General features: G+C 41.6%; 1 protein-coding gene across 1 annotated transcript; it reads right to left on the bottom strand.

Annotated features, from left to right (window-relative positions):
- Positions 1–4,093: 4,093 nt before the first annotated feature.
- Positions 4,094–21,136, bottom strand: LOC149272605 (uncharacterized). The gene is made up of 6 exons (XM_089506904.1): positions 20,908–21,136; positions 18,267–18,408; positions 16,539–16,959; positions 8,651–8,786; positions 4,685–4,792; positions 4,094–4,302 (listed from the first exon to the last, which is right to left on the bottom strand). The coding sequence occupies exons 1-6, from the start codon at positions 21,134–21,136 to the stop codon at positions 4,094–4,096; spliced, it is 1,245 nt and encodes a 414-aa protein (XP_089363030.1).
- Between the last annotated feature and the right edge of the window lie 1,330 nt (positions 21,137–22,466).

Genomic DNA, 22,466 nt, shown 5'->3' with positions numbered 1-22,466 from the left:
TGTCCCTTTAAAGCCTCGTTGGGAAGAACTCTATTATGCCACGCCCAACACTGCTGATGTCACTGGGCCAGTTCGATGACTTCATTTGGCTCACTTAAAGTAACAGACACCAAAAACCATATGTGGGCCATTGAGAAAAAATATTAGAGGTGAAAATGTCCACATGCCGGGCAAAATTAAACTTTTTAGGCACACCCCAGTATTTTTGAGTAATCATTCTCGTTTTAAGAAAGGTCTCGCGCGCAGCAAACATTATACGGTAATAAAGTTTAAATAGAATTAGATCTGGAAATCTATAAAATAAGAAAAAAAGGGTCCGTATTTTAATTCCAGACGCGTTATTTGGCAGCTGTTTTTCAGGATTATAAAGTTATTTTACAGCATTCGTAGTGAAACTCTTAAAACAGCACCGCAATAATCAGTGTACGGCACACAATGGATCTCGCAATAATGTTTATTAAACAGTTTAGCAGTTTTTGGGTCTAAAATGTAATTTTAGCTCCAGTGAAACCCGTTGTGCAACAGAAGTTTGCCATTACCGGTGCCGAATAATGCACATTACTATTAGCTGTGGGAAATCTGTTAAAAAAAATATATATATATTTTTTTTAAATAACACCGTTTCTAGACAGTCATTTTATTTTTCTCAGGCTCACTGTTTATTTTCTGCAGGTGGAATAAGTATTTTTTTTTTTTCTTCATGTTTCCTAAAAGTGCCTTATGGGGTGGATCTTTTTAGGGGATATTTGCATGAAATTAGGGTTTTTTGGAGTAGTAGTAACTTGCCTGCTAAAATTTCCGTTTCTAAAATAATGTTATGTAGAGATTTGTGAAGCTCCGTGCGATTAGCTCTGCTCTGCGCGATTAGGCTGAACAGAAACACAACTGGAGTATTTAAAGGATAGTTTAGTGTCCCGTGCAGCCTCGGCAGCAAATGGATCGTATTAAAGTGTAAGTAGTTTATTATTCATTCTCTACTTTACAGAGAAGCTGCAGCCTCAGAGCTTCACTTTCAAAGTTTAACACCACTGTTTAAAGCAGCCAATCAGTGGCAGGAACGCTCTTCCATGGAAATCTCTGGCGGTACTTTCTACAAACAGACATACGCAAGCATCTCGTTAGACCCCCTGGAACTGTAGGGCAAGCCTGCGCTGGAGCTGTATAGTGGTGAAGATAGCACGCATGCGCAATACTAAGCATGAGATGCGTTAGACCGAACGAGCTCCAGCAGCCCAGGGAGCAGAGGGACGGGGCAAAAAGGCTGACGGAGTTATTCTGCTGAATCCCTACATGGATTTGCAAGTGGGAATGCTATGGTCGGGTGTTCAAGTCTTATTTTTGGTTAAATAGTCTTCGGTATGACCATCTGATGACCGGGAATTAAGCCAAGGTCGCAAATAATAGTTTCAGGGTCCACAAGGGCCGTATAATAACGAACTAGCAAGGAGGAGGAGAAGAGCACAAATATAGGCTAAAAATGCACCTTTTTAATAATAATGGCTCTGAGGCATTTAAAAAAAGTATTTAAAGTAAATTTATTGTCTGTTTTTCCAGTTATCTGGTTTGTTTGATCACTGATTAAAGCATACTGTTTTAACTAAACCAATAAAACTGCTGATGGGTCAGAATTTGATGTTAAAACATCTAATGTTAGTATATTTTTACATGTAAAAATAAGATGCGAAAATAATAAATAAAAAATTCTTACATTTAGATGCTTCTACTGTGATTTAATACTGAATCGGTCATGGCTTTCAGGTGTAAAAAGCATAATTTCCAATCAATCCAGCATAATAATGATAATAATTGCAAAGCAAAATCCAGAAGGTGTATCTTTTTTTAAGAGAATATATATTTTTTAAGCCGAGTGGGGCAAACTTTCTTGAAAATCCTAAATCATGCAAAAATGATACCATTTTGCTGCTTGCGAACGTTTCCTAGTGGAAAAGGTGGGAATAATTTTAAGGTAAGAGTTGATACACTTAATTTAATAATTACTTTTTTGTTTAATTCACTTTTATCCAAATTATTAAAATAAAAAATCCAACGAAATTATAGTTTAACCCAAAGTATTTTGGGGTGTTTTAACGCATGTATTTGTAGACTTCAGCTCATTTTATTTCCATGCCTCGGAATGTCCTGTTTTCTTGTCTCTCTCAAACCCGACATTCGGTCCACCAAATTAGATCTTCCGCCTCATTTTAGAAATGCTCCGGACCCACGCTGGCAAAACATACCTACCTTTTATGGGTCCGCTGGTTTCTTTCCAAGAATTCCGCGGCCTTCTAGTAACCCCTGACAGTGGCTATCCACGTATTGCTGTCCACTGTAGATTCAAGTTGTCTAAGAAAGTCACATGATTCCGTTTGGAAAATTGTATCAGTATGTTGTTTGTAAAGTTGAAAAAAACAATAATAAAAAAAAAACATCTGAATGTATATACTTATGGAGGAGCATTTTACGGATTTTGGGGTTTAAAATACACCTGAAAAATTGGGTTCAGCTTATCCGCGCATGCCATACTGGACTGGGTGGTTGACTGTAGGGGTAAGACAACGGTATACTATTCAAGGAGGAGGCAGTGTTTAGCTTCAGAGGGTATGTAAGTAGCGTGTGTTCGTGTGTCTGGGTATGTTTGGGTGGGCGGGTGTGTGAGTGTCTGCGTGTTTGTTTAAATTTACATGTTCAGCTTATCCACTGTATTTTGGTAAAAATTTCGGCTTATCCCGGAGTATAAACGGTACTCTAATAATAAATCCTGAATTTCTTAAGCGTTAGCGCGTTTTTTTCACATTCTGTCGTACGTATGAAGAAAAGCGCACAGAAAGTTTCTATGCCTGTAATGTTTTTATGATAATAAGTCCTCTGAGGCTTCTGTCACCAAACCTGAGTCTAGAAAACCCCAACGCTTCTAGACAATTGTCTGGTTTCTTGGTGGAAGATGCATATTATATGCGAGCTGGAAAAAGTTATTTCGACGCTTAAATTATGTCTTTGGGTCATAGAGTACTCATGATTTACCTCCATACGCTCAACAAAGCTCACATTTAATTTTTATTATGGGCATAAATGAAACAATGCAATATTAAGTCAAATCTAGGATTAAAGGTTCTTTCCTGGAATGTTCTAGATCTGCTTGGCATGTTAGTCCTATTAAAGTTTTTGGGTGTGAATTTTGAAATAACAGAAAAGGAAACATTGTTCTCTCTCTTTCTCTACATTACTCTGCGTTGAGTACCAGACCACATTTTCAAGTGTTCCCTGAAGAGGGGAAAGAGGTCTCTTTAGCTATCAAATTAAAAAATATATATCAATAAAAGTTGTAACACTTTCATTATGCTGAAACGTGCAGCTACTGAATCCGGCTGAATATCTGCGTTTCCGCTTCCATAGGAGCTTGGCGGAATTTATCAGGGTCTTTGGGTAACGCAGCATTTAGTCAATTGACCCGGACCTTACATGATCCGGTCGCTGGCCAGTTGCCCACAGAATTTCCATATCCTTTCAAATTTTCTGTTGACCGGTTTGCACGCCAAAGAACTGGGCACGTCTACGTTAAACAGAAATCCGTTGTCGTCATAATCTAACGCAGCCCTAAAAACATCATCCTGAATTAATTTCAGAACTATGGCGGCTCCGATCGGTGTCACCTGTCAAGTCTTGGTAATGGCTCTAAAGTGGAAACCAGATTGTGCCTCCTCCGGTAGAAATAAAGTAGTTGCCATTTAAAAAAAAAAAGAAAAAAAGAATATTCTAAGGCAGATCTGAGATCTAATTCACGTGCGTCTCACTAAGCCTCTGTATCAGGTGTGAGCCGCTAGCAAATGCCGCTTATTGGCATGTACTGTCGGAACAACTGTGTAATAGTAGCATCTCACTAGTTGTGTTTCACGACGTTCCAGCCATCTGCGGTCCATACATTCTTTGGTTCAAATGTCAAGATTTTAGTAAAAAGTGGACACAAGACTTCTGAGATGGTGAACGCATTCCTACTGGACGTATGCCACCATCATCAACCTTCTCAGAACATCTCCATTAAAATTAGCAGTGGTCCAGGCACCGGTGTGAGGTTTTTTTGTGACTTCGGACCAACTCACACGATCTCAATAGGGTCACAACCCCCATTTAGGTCCATTACGCAGCCGACTTTGTTGTGGAAGATGTGGGACAGGCTTCCTTTCTGAGAGTTGCTGCTTCGAATGGACTGCTTCTTCTTGTGGACCTTGTGATGTTCGCAGCTGCCTCTGATGTCCCACACTCTGAGCGTTCCGTCGTGAGAAGCGGTGTAGAGGAAATTGTTGTCTACCTAAAAATAAAAACAGAATTCAGGTGCTTATTTCAAATGCGAATTCACTGTAGATATGAGATCTAGGAGTAGATTTTGGAGAAGTAATATCAGAGGGACATGAAAAATATTTATATTAGCCGAGATACTTGGCTATTACAAGCAACTCAGGAAGGAGAAGCCACGTGTGACAGAATGCAGAGATGGTCAATTAGCTAAGTGGTATGGATCTGGAATGAACCCTGACGCTATCCGTCAGCTCCATTGGGCATGTTCTGTTTGTATGCCTTTGGTTATCATGAACCTCAATGGAAGGAGCTTCAGGAATTCTGACCCTACTCAATGCCCCCAGCAAACTATACGTCACAGGGCAGCTGCCATATGCATTGCTTTGATAACAGACCTGGATAGAGTTGACGATGAAGGTATGTCCCTGGAAAACTCTTTGAAGGGTTCCAGACCTTGTGTTAAATGCTCGGGCGCACGCGTCGCCGCTTCCAGTGAATACTACAAGAAAAAGAGCAATATGAATGAAAAATAATGCAGCTGTGGGGGCACCGATGCATGAGGAGCGCACATTTGGGGTCCCCACGCGCTCCTGACTCACTGGCATCAGAAAGCTCATCTTTCGCTAAGACACCGGCAGGGCTTTGTTTCACTGATTATTGGGGGGGGGGGGGCTGGCATTCCCATCCCTTGAAGCTGTCGGGTACTAAAGGGAATCGGGGTCAAACTCCAGACTTTGAGGGTCGCACACAAACCTCCAAACCTGGTAAGCCCTTGACGCTAACAGATTTAACTTTTAATGGGGTACCACCTTGGAGGGTGACCCCTATATCCCGGAAGATTACACAGAACTTCGACCCTATAGTTAGTCATATTGGATACTAACGAAGCTGAAGACACATGCCCATTAAAAACCACAAGCTTGTGAATGATGAGCTGCTTTGGACGTTAAGGGTTAAGCCATGAAACTAAAGCGTACTCAGGGTACCAAGAAAGAAGCTTCAATGCTTTGATTTCAACTAACGGGCATCAAATCCGGCGAGGGATTAAACATTGGTTGCTAAAACAAAAGGGAATCGGTGACCCGCGTCCGTCTGTCTTTATATCGTATTTATTAATTGGGTCCAGCCGTGCATAAAACTGTGGTTGGGGTACAACAACTCTTCTTAGTTGCCCTGGAATGAGGCATTTAAACAAATATATGTTATAAGAGAACAGTGACGCTAAATTATGTTTCCGTCATTATTTTTAATCCACGTGCATTGTCCATTTTTGATTATAAGAGTATATTATTATTTTTATTATTGTTGTTATTATTATTATTAATAACACCGCTTAGTTTCGACTATTTCTGGATACTAATGTTTTATCACAATGGGAATTCCATAAACTCATCAGGATTCGTCAGTAAGTTCAGTGTTTACACAAGTGGATTGTTGCTGGTATAGTACAGTATATTGTACAGTATATATTTTTGGGCGGTATTAATACATTACATTACACTTAGTTATATAGTTACAGTGGAATAATTTAAAATCACACATAATACCAAACTGGTACAAAAGGAATATTCCTATTGGGGTTAAACATCCCTCCAGTTGTGTTTTTACTTATTTCCAAAACCTAGATGACCCTGCGGCTATTAAAATATTATTTAATCAATCAACATATTTGATGGTTCAAATAACGCTCCTTATGAAAACCACGACTTTTCAGGAGGTAAAGATATTCTGAATGAAGTCACCTGTGTTCAAGCAGAGATTCCCACTCTGATATAGTACTATACAGCACTAATTGGGATGTGCAGATATCATTAAATCAGAGTGAGAATCTGCCCATTCATTCACCCTGAGACCCTGGGATTGGGGTAAAAACCCTGTGAGTTCCCAGGTAGGTTTATTTCTGATAAAACATCTCAAATATAACTGAAATGTCAAATTATTATTATTAGTATTGTTTATTATTATTATTTATTATTGTTTATTACCGTATTTGCTCGATTATAAGACGAGGTTTTTTTCAGAGCAAATGCTCTGAAAAATACCCCTCGTCTTCTAATCGGGGTCGTCTTCTAATCAGACCTCAAATAGAGGTCTGATTATGAGACTAAGATCCAGATTCCCCGCACCGCTGCAGGGGACCTGGATCCTCCTGTCCCCCCCCCCCACACACACACTTACCGGTGCTTCCTGCTGTATTGCCGGGGCAGCGGGTTGACGTCTACGCGATCCGCGTAGACAACGTCCGCTGCAGCCGGAAGGAGGTGTGGCTAGCAGCGGGGGTTGTCTGCGTCCGTCGCGGATACCTTCCCCGACTGTCAGAGATCAGAGTTCCCCGCACCGGTGCGGGGAACTCTGATCTCTGACAGCCGGGGAGGGTATGCGGGACGGACGCAGAAAAACCCCCGCTGCCAACTCCACCTCCTTCCGGCTGCAGCGGAAAGAGACGTCAACCCGCTGCCCCGGCAATACAGCAGGAAATTGGAAGCACCGGTAAGTGTGTGTGTGTGTGTGTGTTAAATGGGGGCATAGGGCATTTCTGGAATGCCTTATACCCCTATATGCCACTCTGGCACTTAGGGGGTTAAAAGGCATATTAGGGGGCAGAGTGGCATATAATGAGGTATAAGGCATTTCAGGAGGCATAGTGGCGTTAAGGGGGCATTTAATAGAGCACTCTGCCCTATACCTCCCTATATGCCACTCTGCCCCATGATATGCCTTTTAACCCCCTAAATGCGAGAGTGGCATATAGGGGTATAAGGCATTTCTGGAGGCAGAGTGCTCTATACAATGCCTTTTAACTCCCTTAATGCCACTCTGCCTCCTGGAATGCCTTATACCTCCCTATATGCCACTCTGCCCCATAATATGCATTTTAACCCCCTAAATGCCAGAATGGGATATAGGGGTATAAGGGATTTCTGGAGGCAGAGTGGCACATAGGGGGTCAAAAGGCATACCATGGGGCACAGTGGCATATAGAGGGTTAAAAGGCATATCATGGGCCACAGTGCCATATTGGTGTGGCAAGCCTGGGGGCAGATGTGCGAAACTGGGGGACAGGCTGGAAAATACAAGAAATAAAAACAAAAAAAATATTTTTCTCAATCATAGCTTTTATTTAAAAAAATTGTTTACATGAATTAACATTTACTGGTAAAACTTTTTTCCTTTAGGGTCGTCTTATATTCAGGCTTTTTCTTTTTTTCCTAAGTTAATATTCAGATTTTGGGGGGTCGTCTTATAATCGGGGTCGTCTTATAATCGAGCAAATACGGTATTATTATTATATAAATTTTTTCTTATAAAAGGGAGATATATGTTACCTGGGGCATTTGTATCAGAATCAATAGCAATTACATGGGTAACCATAAACACCCTAAAAAATAAAGATTGGGGGGGCATATACTGTATGATCTATATGGGAATAACCAAATTGGGTGGGGGGAAAAAAAGCTGAATAAACACAGAAGTGGGTGTGAGTGGTGCCCACTCGTGGATCGTTAGGAATCCTGCCATGTGAACACTTGTTTTTGAGATTATACCATAAATTAAATATTTATCCTCATGTCTGGCTTGAGTTTATAGTCCAGCAAACTGAAAGAAACCAGTCCTAAAGCGAGTTTAACGCATTTCTTCCGGGACACGAATAAAATGCCTTTTGCTTACTAACATTTATTGTTACAGAAGACAGAAGCTTCCCGATGATTAAAACCAGCGACATTCCAACCCACGTCTCAGGAACCTAAACCACTAAACATGAGAAGCTAATTACACGATGCGCCTTGAGTCACAAACCACTACAATGTCTGCAAAGGAGTCCTTCGGAAAACTTTTATCCCTTTAACCGGCCAGCAGAGGAGACTCGGAGAAGAGCTGACCTGTAACTCCAACTAGATGAACGCACGAAAGCTTTAACCGAGTCGTTTATTAACTTGATTTATTAGAGAGCGACGCATGCTTTAATATTATTATTATTTATTGTTTTATATAGCGCCATCAAATTCCGTAGCGCTGATTTATTACACGCATAGCGGGTTACATATGGAGAACAATGAGCAGAATATAGTATGGAGTATTATAGTATGGAGTATTATAATACAAAATGTAGAAACGTCTATCTGTTCTGTTGATACAAAAAATGTATATGTAATATAGTGTGTGTAGATATATATGTAATATATATATATATATATATATATATATATATATATATATATATATTGTATATTTACTTTACTGCTTGCCTAAAACTTATAATCATTAAAATTTTACATTTTTTATGCATCTGAATTTCATTTGAATTCTCTGGTTAAGCCGACATTAATAATCAGAGGGTAAAAAACCCCAAACTTACGGATTCCCCCGTAATATTTAAAGGTGCTGACGGTGTGCTTATGGGTCTTGTACGTGCGCATGCATTCTCCGGTATCCGCTAACCAACTCTTCACTGTCCTGTCCGCACTTCCTGAATACAAGTGTCGCCCAACCATCTGCAAGAGAAAACCAGACTTTACATATTATTCTTATTTTTTACTATAAGAAACATTTTTAACATTTATCAAAGCAACTGGTTTTGATGACAAAAAAACGAAACCATTTCTGAAAATAATAGACATTTTATGCAGGTAAGGCTTTATGGCGAGATGACGGCCAGCAGCCTTCTGTGCTTGTGCCCGGTGTGCCAGGTCAACAAGCCAAAGGGTCACATAAAGACTCTATACAAAAGAGCCCTGCCCCTAGCCACGCCTCTAACCACACCCCCTAAAATAAAAATGACCCCGTTCGGTCACACATTCCCACCGTTGACACAATTTTTAATCTGGAAATGAAACCAGAAGTATAAAAGTTATTACCAGTGAGTCACGTTGAAAAGACCGGTTATCCAGAATGTATTATACATTCTAAACACGACCGCCGGTTACATACACACAAACGATTTCAAAAGTCTGAGTTTTCATATTCTAAATATTATCCTACATTCTAAAAGGTTTACTTAACCTGCGGTAAGAGCGGCTTAGTCATACGGCTGAGATTCGGAAATTACATTCTGGAATGTCCCCAAAATTTTGTCTCTTTCTTCAACCCTTTTATTTATTCTGGATTTTTTTTACGATATTTGGTTTATTTTATACTCTATACAGCCTTTTTCATACCTAAAGGGCTAACCTCGCTGCCTGCAGGGCCTGTTTTGATTCAACAGAAAATGAATGCCTGAACTTCATTTCAGACATTTAAACCGTGTCATTGTAAAGACGTTTGTGCTAAGCACTGTTACTCATTTTAACTCATGACATACCAGATACTCCACTAGTCCTCAATAAAAGAGATTTCTAGGCAGAAAATGTACCAAGCATGTGCATTACATGGATGTAACATGATTATGTGTGGTTACATATGGACATATGTCAACCATGAGTTTGTGGGGCTATTATTACCAACCCAACCCGGAGTACTCGATGTTCCATACCATACAATTACCCCAGTTGTTTACTGGAAAATAAGCACGTGTATGACGGTAAATTGCAAGATTGCTAATGAGACCCCTCCATTCACACACACACACACGTGTTGAGCATAATCCTCCGTGTCCTCGCCAGTGGGCCAACGATCAAACTAATGATTTCACAAAGAAGATGCAGACCAAGATAAACAGTTCTGTTTCTTTTAAACCCTGCACATGTTTTGTTTCCCTTTCAAATGTTTGCAGTCAGCTGAAACCTAATTACACGCGGTCTGTGTAAATACTCAAGCCGCGTATATGTCAATATTATCCAATGAACCTCTGCTGTCATCTGCACCATTTGTTGAACGCATTTCTCCAAGACAAAGACTTTCCCGGGTCTCATACCAGCTGTGTTTAGGAAAAAAGAGACTTCTAGGAAATGGTCGCAGGGGAGAGGACCCTGGAAGGACTGCCAGATAATTATTATTTTGCTTTTTCTTTTGTTTAAAACAATCTACAGATAGGATTACCGATACTAATCCGGCAGAGCGTACTGGAGAGCGAGTCCCTCTGTGTTTTCTTTGGCTCGGGAGCTTAGCTTATATTATAAGAAACCCATCAGAGTCAGTAAGACGAGGCTTTCAAATAGAAGATTTATGGCTAGAAGACCCACGGCAGATTTAAAAAAAAAAATACCACCCTTTTCTATTTAACCAGATTAGAATACACTAAATGACCAAAAGTATGTGGATGCCTGACTATCACACCTATATGAGCTTCTTGGACTTCCGATTCCAAAACCCTGGTCAATAATAGGGGAAAATGCGGCCAGTTCTGACCTCCCTGCACAGAATGTTATTTTGGTTGAGTACCGATCGATGGACTTCTGTGGTCTCTCTTCCCCGAGAACATATCCCGTTACCAACTGCTTGATGAAGGTTTGTAACGCCTGTCCGCTCATTGATTTCAGCCTTACCGGTGTGCAGAGATGGAAACACTCATATTATACATAATATATACGCTGATACAGTATATGTTTATATTTACGTTTTTAAGGTTTACAAGAACCTTTATAGACTCTTTTTAGATCTCTCTTGTAATATAAACAGACAGTACTCCTGATGATGTCATGGTGACATCACTAAGCTTTGTATAATTATTTTTTGTTTTATCTATTTAGCGCTAAGAGTACTTCGTGCATTACAGTTCACAACATAATAAGGGGAGGTACGATGAGTGCAGTATTCAGAAATGTAATTAATTAATTTTATATATTTTTTGACATTTTTAAGTTTTATTATTATTACTTTTTATTTAAGAGGAATAAACACTATTTGTCCGTCTTCTCGCTGTTATCTCATTATAGCTGATCACACAGCGATCATGAAGCAGGCCTCTGCATACCTGATCGTAGTAAGTGTGATCAGCCAGCAGGGGGGGGGGCATCAGCGACACCAGCATGGTCTGTACAGACTCCCCAGGGTCTCTATGGCAACCAATGAACATCTGTGCATTAAAAACACTTTTAGAGTATTGTCACTGGCATAGAATTCCATTAAACTTATACTCCATCACCATAGATCTAGTAATGCTGGCTTCTGCTGACAAGGAAGACTCCAGGCTGTCGTTGGATAACCTGATCTCCTGTGCATTGTGGGAAAATCTCCCTGCAGGCCTAAAAACTCCAGTACATTCTATTAAGTTATAGTGGTTGTTTGGGGCATTTTTTAATAGTGTCCAAAAGTTGTTAAGGTGTTCTGCATTGCATTATGTTACAGCGTCATATCTGCAGCACCTCCATTTATCAAATCATACTTAAGTACACTTCCTGTTTTGGCAGGAGCCGGCAGTGGGAGGAGGAAAAGGAAACAGAAGTCTCATTTTCAAACTCAAATAACAAAAGACAGCATGCACGGATTTTCATGCGGTAAAATGCGTTGGTCCCAGTGAAAAAATGCCCACGAATATGCATTGTAAAAATGCAGGGAAAAGATTTGTTCTGGGAAATATGGCAAACTATTTCTGACCCTTGCATCCGTTTATTTTTACATTGAATCTGTGATTTGTGTCTGTAGTCTGCCGACGTAAGATACGGGGAGTCTGAGTTAGTCCTTTCCGTGAATCATTCCAGAAGAAACAAAGGAGGACGATTATTATTACCCCACCCTAATAACACTCATTCGATCTGACATGCACAGAACCAAATAATTCCTTACAAAGAAAATAAAGCCGGTGATTATTTCCATTTGGAAAGAAGATAATAAGTCATCTTCCTGGACGGAATACAAAAAACAACAACCCCCCCCCCCCCAAAAAAAAATAAAATTTCAAGTTTTGAAAGGAAAGGAAACTTCTGATTACAGGTCAGAGACTTTCTCTAAGCACTTCAAAGGATGAATAGTGGTGAACTCAAGCAACAAACGGACACTCGGTCAAGGCTGGCTACAAAAAAACGATTAATCAGGCTGCCTGGAACTCACTGAACGGAATGAAGTGCGTCTATTCCGCTCGCCTTCCCGGAAATTTCCCCTTCACCGACCACCAAGGTGTCCCTTTCTAGGCGAGCCAGTCTCACTTTTAGACCCAAATCCCTCTGTTTTATCTGGTTGTATCGCAGTGCTTTATCAAATGCATTTTAGGATGTTTTACTCCACTCAGAGGGTGGTAGATACGTGGAATGGCCTCCCAGTGCAGGTGGTAGAGGGTAAAACTTAATTTAAAAATGGGATAGGCATATATCTCCTGAATCTAAGACGAGACCAAGGGCTGATTAAGATTTGAGTCTTTACAGCTGGAGAAACTGGCAGTAGAGGGGGGCCGGATGGGGCCGGTCTGCCAGCAAAGTCTATGTTTCTATTTTCACTGCTGCCATTCCGAATCGGATTTTAAAAAGTTACAGATGTTTGTTTTTTTAAACTGCGCAGGGGGTAAAATTCCTTTTTTTTTTTAACTGTCCCACAATATTCCCCTAGGATTCGGCTACAGCCCTTCCCCAAATTGTTGCAAAACACTGATAGATCATGACAGGCACAATACCATATCGCATACGAAAGAGCGAAATATACGCGCGAAGGCTTTTCATTTCAATGCAGAGAACGGGCTCGTGTTATTCAATCATTTAATCTTCAGAAACAATAAAAAGGTTTTTAGATAGATAGATGATAGATGATAGATAGATACTGGATAGATAGATAGATAGATACTGGATAGATAGATTCTAGAGGTTTTAGGTATACAGACCGGTCAGATAACATATGGAGGAAATACTCTCTGTAATCAGTATATCATTGGAAAAGTCTCAGAGTGAGGACAAATCTACAATCCAAGAGATACGTATTTCAATTATATTTCACCATATATCACTATATTCACTGCCCCTCCTTATTTACTAACAAATAACTGTCATGTCTAAGATAAAACCATAACTGAACCCAGGGGCGTAACTAGAAACCTCAGGGCCCCGGTGCGAGAATCTGTCAAGGGCCCCCCCCCAACCCATCTATCCCTTTCTCACTATCTACCCTCTCCCTCCCTACCCCCCCTTCCTAACCCCCCTTCTCACAATCTACCCTCTCCCTCCCTACCCCCCCTTCTCACAATCTACCCTCTCCCTCCCTACCCCCCTTCTCACAATCTACCCTCTCCCTCCCTACCCCCTTCTCACAATCTACCCTCTCCCTCCCTACCCCCTTCTCACAATCTCCCCTCTCCCTCCCTACCCCCCCTTCTCACAATCTACCCTCTCCCTCCCTACCCCCCTTCTCACAATCTACCCCCCCTTCTCACGATCTACCCACTCCCCCCCCTTTTCACGATCTACCCACTCCCCCCCTTGTAGGTCACTTACCGTCAACTCCTGTGTTGGGAGCGTGAGGCGTTTGTCTCGGGTGCCGGCACCCGAGACAAACGCCTCACGCTCCCAACACTGCACTCTGGGCAGCGCTGAGGCAGGCAGCGGCGACGGCGGCAGCAGCAGGGAGCAGAGGCATCCTGGATTTCTGTCAGTCAGGGGGGCCCAAGAGTTGCCGCTCGGCACCCCTTGGGCCCCCCTGACTGGCAGAACTCCAGGGCCCGGTCGCAGTCGCGACCCCTGCGACCCCGGTAGTTCCGCCACTGACTGAACCCAGCATTGTAAACCGCCTATCACTTCTCTTATCATTACATTTATTTAATGCTTCATTTGTAACGATGTAAATGTAATGTATAGCTTCACGTAATGATAACTTACTAAGCACACAACACTAAACAACGTACCTTTACCACCCCCTAAAAACAAGGCAAAACAGCGGGAGGCCCTCTTTAAATGATTAATATAAAAAAAGGAGCAAACAGCAAGATAGGACATGTCCTCCTAAGCGTTGTGTCTCCTGATGCCCGCTCCTAGCTTCATGGATACAAATACGAGCAAAACAAATTCCTGGTGTTCGCCCAGGTGATGCGTTACCGATTGCGCAATACCCGGGGCTCCATTCAGTGACCCGTCTAGTCCTAGAATTAGCGTTAACGGTGTTTGAAACGCTTCGTTTGGGATTTAACTCCCTGTCTAAACTTAAACTCTCTGTCCCAGATTGTAGACCTGACCGCCATCTAATAAGATACATTGAAATTATTGAATGGGCTGAGTAGGCTACGAGGACAACTCAAATATATGTACAAGTTAACACGTACATTTCCAGAATACCGGAACCTTTTTTCTAGAATGCTGTACGGACATCTAAAGAAATGTTATGCACCAAAAGAGATGGTAAATGGCCAGGAAACACTGAAAGATCTCAGTGATAGGCCTCAAAAACAGAGAGAAAGAGGGGAGGTGAGGGTCTTACCCAAGACCAAGATTTTTTTCAGTCTTACATCTGAAAAGGCCAAAGGGGGACTGGTAGGAATTTAGTACATTTTGAGAAAGAGAATACAAAGCAAAAGAAATGTATCCATGATCGTTCTTTCATTTATTTAAGGTAACGGACAGGTAATCACTAGATGCATGTAGTGCGTCAGGTTGTACATGGCCAACTTTTTGGAGTCCGCATGGACATCCAAGGAGGTTCGCAACTCAGTAGAGTCCACTGAGAGGAGAATGAAGGGCTTACATTTCTTTATCAACACATTACGAGATCCCTCTGTATGATCTTTTCTCTTTGACAGTAACAGTTTTGATGTTTTGGATCCTAAACCTGGAAGTGTTGACCATACTGTATACAGGACCAATTGGCCGCCTTTTAATTACATTTTCTCCTCGCTTCTTTTATTCATATCCAAATCTTTTAACGGAATCCCCCTTTACTACGGGACATTATCCTCAATAACATATCCGGAGAGCTGCTCGTAGATTGAGCGTTGCCGCCGACTAACTATAAATGTCATAGACTCCGCCAAATGTTTACAGGATCTGTAACGAAGCTTTATCAACAGAAAATGTTGATGAAGTGGGACGCGTATAATTCATGCAACTCCCACTTCAAATGATTGAGTGTTTTGGCCACATTCTAGAAATAGAAATCATAAAACTCATGAAAACGTAACGTGACTGCAGACGTTTACCAGAACGGGCGAGTGGTTTATTCGATATCAATCAGTGTTTGACAAACCAAGGAGCCGTGACCAAAAATATTACTTCTGGCTTCTAATTGGTATTTTCTGTGGAGCTCTAGTGATTGTCTTCTCCTCTGTCTTCTATAAAAGCCAAGCTGGCCTCTAACCACGTCTAATAATATTCTACAAATATTTTCAGCCCGATGAAAAAATTAATATCTGTATCCTTTTAATGAATTTTGATAATGCATTTATTATTCCCAAAGATCAACAGATAGGCTACTGTAAAGATCAAATAAGAAAAGGGCCTCCTATGAGATTCCATTTTTTTTAAGTGACTAAGGCTGTTAAATATGCTTATTTTTATGGCAAAACTGCCCTTTACAGTGAAATGTAAAGATGGCCCTGAATATTATTGCGGTCTTGTCACCATAGCGACCAATGGAAACGTTCTTGCCGATTGGACCATTCCATTGGTTGCCAAGGTGATCAATCTGATTTTGAAATGTTGCACCGGACTCTTTTTATACGCATCCTTCCGCAAGTAGTGCCGCTTCTCATGGCAAGAAGCTGAGCTCCAATTAGTGGATGAATGATTATTTTAGTAAACCTAAAATGGCAATATTTATAGCAGCAACTAAAATATTTTTTGATCATTCCATCATAATTACGCCCTCACTCTCCACTGAAGAAGGTCCATGGTTATGATCAATATGATTTTTTTCAATGATGTGCCGCCATATTGCCCTGAGTTCAAGTTAGGGTGATTGTAGGTTCGGGGAGAGGATGTCACCACAAGGACCACCGTTTTGTCAGAAGTTCCCTGATGGGTTATGTCATTGGAGGTGCAGACGAAGATAGAAGATGGTAGATTGAAGATAGAAGATGAAGAAGATGTGGAAACAGATATGGTTGGCAGAAACACAAGAGGTCGGCAGAGAAGGTAGGGAAACACTTAGAGAGTGTGAGAGAGAGACTGAATGAGAATGAGAGCGTGAGTGAATGTGGACCCAGGAATTTAGCACGGAAATTCTGAGCTTTTTGCTTTGTTTTCATCAGACTCATGGGGGGTCTGGCCTTGTTTTTGTTGTTTTGTATCTGAATGCACAAGTCTAATCATTATACATGGTCTGTAACAAGATTCTTCAAGCCTTTTCTGTTTGACGTAGCTGCTATTTCTGGTGCTCCCAATTTTGAAGATATGATTTATATCATAATTATCTAAAAAATATCAGACTTAACCCCCTCCCCCTTCTTTCATACTCCTTACCTCCAGGCATATAATAGATCCTTGATGTCCTTTGTACACTTTTAATTGGTGGCCGGTTGCCATGTTCCACCTCCGAATGGTATGGTCCATGCTTCCAGAGAACAGCTCACTGTTTGGGGTATCCAGCACGATGCACATTATGGCTCCTGAATGTCCCCGTAACGTCTGATAACAACACCCACTGGACGCCTCCCAGATTTTAACCGTACAGTCCGTGCTCCCCGTCACGATAAATTCTTTCACCTCGTTGCCTTCTATGTCCGACTCGTCCAAGATGTCATCGGATGAAAAATGCGCCAGGCTCAGGATGCAGTTGCGATGGCCTTGGAACACCTGTAACTGCCTGGCGGTCTCTATGTCCCAGCAGCGAGCTGTCCGGTCATAAGATCCGCTGAATACATAGTCTTTGACGACCAGAATCCTGGAGGAGTAATAATACCGAAATGTCATGTATCAATGCCTCGCACGTAGATGGTTTAACGCTCTCTCTGAGATGTTCGTGAATAAACTGCCCTTCTAGATAATCACAGACAATCGGCTCTCACAAATATAACATGATGCAATTCTGGAGGCTGTGAAGCAGTAGTATCCACTGGACAGGGCTAGAAGACCATGTTCTTCACCCAAGAGCAAGCCTGGGCTGACCACTGGCACACCGGACAAAAGACTATTGGACCAGTAGCTGATAGCTCCACAAACTCACCCGATCTGTGGTTAAGTAGGCTAAGTGAGCATAAAAACATAAAGTGCCACCTCGACATCACCTTTCTGTCTCTGCCCAAGAGGACCTTGATCTAGATTGTAAACTCTTTGAGCTCCTCACCTGTTGTCTCCGTTATAAAACAATAAATAATAATAATCTAGAACCAAAGCAGATTGGCAACTAATCTCGAAAATTCTCCGTATTTCCCCCAAAAGTTTGACCGACAACGTTCCTGTTCGCGCCACCAAATGTATCATCATCCAGCATACGGTGTATAGTCACAACTCTTCAACGTTTCACCTAAAGTAATATTTTCTTTTATTTATGTATTCCTGCAGCGCTTCTTACAGTCCCTACATTCAAAGGCTCTGACAATATTAATGCATGAATAGCGGAATTAGAGGAAAATTACTTTAAACGCGGAATAAAAGTTAAAAAAAAATTTAAACAATCTCGCGGTGATTGACACTCGTCGCCATTCTCAGGAAAAAGGTTGTGACGCTGAAAAAGCCGGGGGGCTACTGGAAAATGATCAGTATAATAAGAAGGTAAAAGAACTGGGGGAAAAAATGTGCATTTCATTTGGCAGTTAATTGAGAGATGCAGTAAAATATATAGGAAACTGGTAATTTTATTATTACTATTATTTATTGTTTTATATAGCGCCATCAAATTCCGTAGCGCTGTACAATTTTAGGCTTTTATATTCCAAAATTTAGATTTAGGCTTATTTTATAGCTACATTTTATGAAGTTTTCAGTTTAACAGGAGCCCAACTTGCATTGTTCAAGCTGAGCTGGCAATGGCAGGAGTGCATTCACAGAAGGGTGAGGTAAGTGGAACAGCCTCCCAGCAGAAGTGGTAGAGGGTAATGTAGTGAGGGGATTTAAACAAACATGGGATAGTCGAATGGCTCCTGAATCTAAGACGAGACCAACGACTGATTAAGGTTTGAGTCTTTACAGCAGGAGAAACGGGCGACTAGACGGGGGCCGGGTGGGGCCGATCTGCGGGAAGATGCTCACCTGTTGACGATTGACGTGTGTCCGGTATAAACAGCCAGACACAGGCCTGTGGATACTTCCCACTTCCTCACTGTGTGATCAGCGCTGCAGGTAAACGCCGTCTCGTTCTCCAGGTGACAGAACGTTATGTAGCTGCCGTGTCCTGAAACCAGGTGTGAAAGAAAAGGTGAGAACAGGTGACGGGTAATTAACTCTCACATACGTGTGACATCATACAGGAGAGACAATGGGGGTTAAACAGAAAAGGTGACTTTGGATCTTAGTTTGAAAAGTATTTACCATAGCAACCGACGGAAAGTTTATTTTGCCAGGACCATTCCATTGGTTGCCATATAGATAGAGATATATATATATATATATATACACTACCAGAAGTTTGGGGTCACTGAGCTGTTTTTATGGAAAACGAGGACGTTTCTGGCTTGCAAAAGAGTTCCTAACCATCAATTATCCTTTTAAGCGTAAAATTGGATCAGCGAACACAACGTGCCATTGGAACACAGGAGTGATGGGAGTGATAAAGGGCCGTTGGAACACAGGAGTGATGGGAGTGATAAAGGGCCGTTGGAACACAGGAGTGATGGGAGTGATAAAGGGCCGTTGGGACACAGGAGTGATGGGAGTGATAAATGGCCGTTGGGACACAGGAGTGATGGGAGTGATAAAGGGCCATTGGAACACAGGAGTGATGGGAGTGATAAAAGGCCATTGGAACACAGGAGTGATGGGAGTGATAAAGGGCCATTGGAACACAGGAGTGATGGGAGTGATAAAGGTCTATTGGAACACAGGAGTGATGGGAGTGATAAAGGGCCATTGGAACACGGGAGTGATAAAGGGCCGCTGGAACACAGGAGTGATGGGAGTGATAAAGGGCCGCTGGAACACAGGAGTGATGGGATTGATAAAGGGCCGCTGGAACACAGGAGTGATGGGATTGATAAAGGGCCATTGGAACACAGGAGTGATGGGAGTGATAAAGGGCCATTGGAACACAGGAGTGATGGGAGTGATAAAAGGCCGCTGGAACACAGGAGTGATGGGAGTGATAAAGGGCCATTGGAACACAGGAGTGATGGGAGTGATAAAGGGCCTCTGTACGCCTATGAAGAGATTCCATAAAAATCAGCTGTTTCCAGCTACAATAGTCATTTACAACATTAACCCCGTCTGTGCTGGATTTTTGGATTATCCATGTCATGTTATTTTAATTGACAGAATGTGTTTTTCTTTAAAATTCTAAGTGACCCCAAACCTTTGAACAGTAGTGTATGTATATAATATAACTCATATATCAAAAATATTACTGGTATGTATTATATTAAAGTATATATCAAAAATAATATATTTGTTAATTATATCCATCTGCTTACATCATTTTATATACTTTATATGCATATTGTTCCAAAAAACAATGAAAAAAATAGTAATTCCATCCAGGCACAGCTCTAGTTGCGGCACCTAATTTAATGTAAAATTATCTCACTAAGACATTTTCCCAGAAATATTTTTTTAACATAAAAATATTCTAGAAAACTCTATATTGGGTATGTTTTTATTTTACCATTTACTTTTTAGAAAAAAAAAAAGATTCCTCCCCAATTACGTATATTTTGCTTTCTTGCGATATAAATACGTTTATTTGAATTGCTGTTAAGCGTGAAGTCTGACGTGTTTTCCACATAGATGATATAATAAGATTTTTTTTTTAAATTAACATGACTTATTTTTACGGCGAAACTGCCCTTTACAGTAAAATGTAAAGACGCCCTGATTATTATTGGGGTCTTATCACCATAGCAACCAATGGATACTTTCTTGCCGATTGGACCATTCCATTGGTTGCCAAGGTGATCAATCCGATTTTGAAACATTTGCACCGGACTCTTTTTATACGCATCCTTCCGCAAGTAGTGCCGTTTCACATGGCAAGAAGCTGAGCTCCTATTGGTGGATGAATGATGATTTTAATAAAATGAAAACTAGGCAATATTTATGGCGGCAATTAAAATATTTTTTGATCATTCGATCGTAATTACGCCCTCGTCGGCTGCTGAGGAAGTTTTTTTTGGCTGGAAGGCTGTAAAGACATTTGTTCTAATCAACGTCTCTTGGATCTTTGTAGAACGTTTCTGTTTGTTTTCTGTTCCTTGAAGATTTATCCAAGAAGCGAACTCGCTCTGTCGCTGTTACTCGAGACGCTGTAGCTAAACATGTATTTTACTTTCTCAGAACTTTCCAAAACTCCAGGAATTCACACAAGTGAAAGGATACATTGTGTTTAGAACGCTGCCGGACTTCTACTAAACATGCAGAACGTTGGTCTCCTAACCCAGGAGACGGCTTCTCAATCCCACCGTTGGAGACTAAATCCTGCACCTTGGTTACCCCTAAACCTGCCCGAGGCTCAAGTATGACTCTTATTAAATAGAACGGTAGATATTCTGCTCAGAGGAGATTAAACAAAGTACAGGAGGTTTATTTCAAAGGAGGAGAAACGTTAGAACAAGAGGCCATAATCTAGGACTAGAGGGTCAGAGGCTTAGATCGAAGGTAAGGAAGTTTTATGTTAGTGTGATAATGGTAGATAAGTGGAACAGCCTCTCAGTAGAGGTGGTAGACTCATAGCGTCAGGACCCACCTTGCAGCAGCCTACAGCACTGATGGTCCGATGTCCTCCAAACTCGAGCGGTGCAGTCCTCGCTCGCGGTCAGCAGGTGGCGCCCATCGGGGCTCAAACTCAACCAATTAATTCCTCCCTTGTGATCGGCGCATACTTTGACCAAAGAGGTGGGCGAGCTACACGTGGAGCCCGTGCTCCCCATTCTCCGGAGCCCAGCATGGGCGATGGCAGCAGGGGGTGGACTCATGGGGTTTCCCGCTCAGCAGCCAGAGAAACCTCTTCTTCCTCGCCCTTCTACATCGCGCTTGCGTTCAGAAAATGGGCTATAGAACCTAAAAAGTCAAAATAGAAGAAATTCATAAAACGGCATCAGGAAAATGCAAGATTCTAAAAACATAACGTATGGCTTTCCATAAATCTACTATCGTTTCTCCCGGGGAACATGAAATAATAAGTATTATAAACCCCAGCGCTGTATACAGTAATATAACCCCCCAGCGCTGTATACAGTAATATAACCCCCAGCGCTGTATACAGTAATATAACCCCCCAGCGCTGTATACAGTAATATAACCCCCAGCACTGTATACAGTAATATAACCCCCCAGCGCTGTATACTGTAATAACCCCCAGTGCTGTATACAGTAATATAACCCCCAGCGCTGTATACAGTAATATAACCCCCCAGCGCTGTATACAGTAATATAACCCCCCCAGCGCTGTATACAGTAATATAACCCCCCAGCGCTGTATACAGTAATATAACCCCCAGCACTGTATACAGTAATATAACCCCCAGTGCTGTATACAGTAATATAACCCCCAGCGCTGTATACAGTAATATAACCCCCAGTGCTGTATACAGTAATATAACCCCCCAGCGCTGTATACAGTAATATAACCCCCCAGCGCTGTATACAGTAATATAACCCCCAGCGCTGTATACAGTAATATGACCCCCCAGCACTGTATACAGTAATATAACCCCCAGTGCTGTATACAGTAATATAACCCCCAGCGCTGTATACAGTAATATAAACCCCAGCACTGTATACAGTAATATAACCCCCAGCGCTGTATACAGTAATATAACCCCCAGCGCTGTATACAGTAATATAACCCCCCAGCGCTGTATACAGTAATAACCCCCAGCGCTGTATACAGTAATATAACCCCCAGCGCTGTATACAGTAATATAACCCCCAGCGCTGTATACAGTAATATAAACCCCAGCACTGTATACAGTAATATAACCCCCCAGCGCTGTATACAGTAATATAACCCCCAGCGCTGTATACAGTAATATAACCCCCAGCGCTGTATACAGTAATATAACCCCCAGCGCTGTATACAGTAATATAAACCCCAGCACTGTATACAGTAATATAACCCCCAGCGCTGTATACAGTAATATAACCCCCCAGCGCTGTATACAGTAATATAACCCCCCAGCGCAGTATATGGTAATATAACCCCAGCGCTGTATACGGTAATATAACCCCCAGCACTGTATAAAGTAATATAACCCCCCAGCGCTGTATACAGTAATATAACCCCCAGCACTGTATACAGTAATA

The sequence above is a fragment of the Sceloporus occidentalis genome, unplaced genomic scaffold (genome assembly GCF_023333645.1).
Source record: "Sceloporus occidentalis isolate IW3139 unplaced genomic scaffold, rSceOcc1.0.p SCAF_433, whole genome shotgun sequence".
NCBI classification, from domain to species: Eukaryota; Metazoa; Chordata; class Lepidosauria; order Squamata; family Phrynosomatidae; genus Sceloporus; species Sceloporus occidentalis.
The sequence above is the reverse complement of the archived record's forward strand: the minus strand, read 5'-3'. Positions and strand labels throughout refer to the sequence as shown.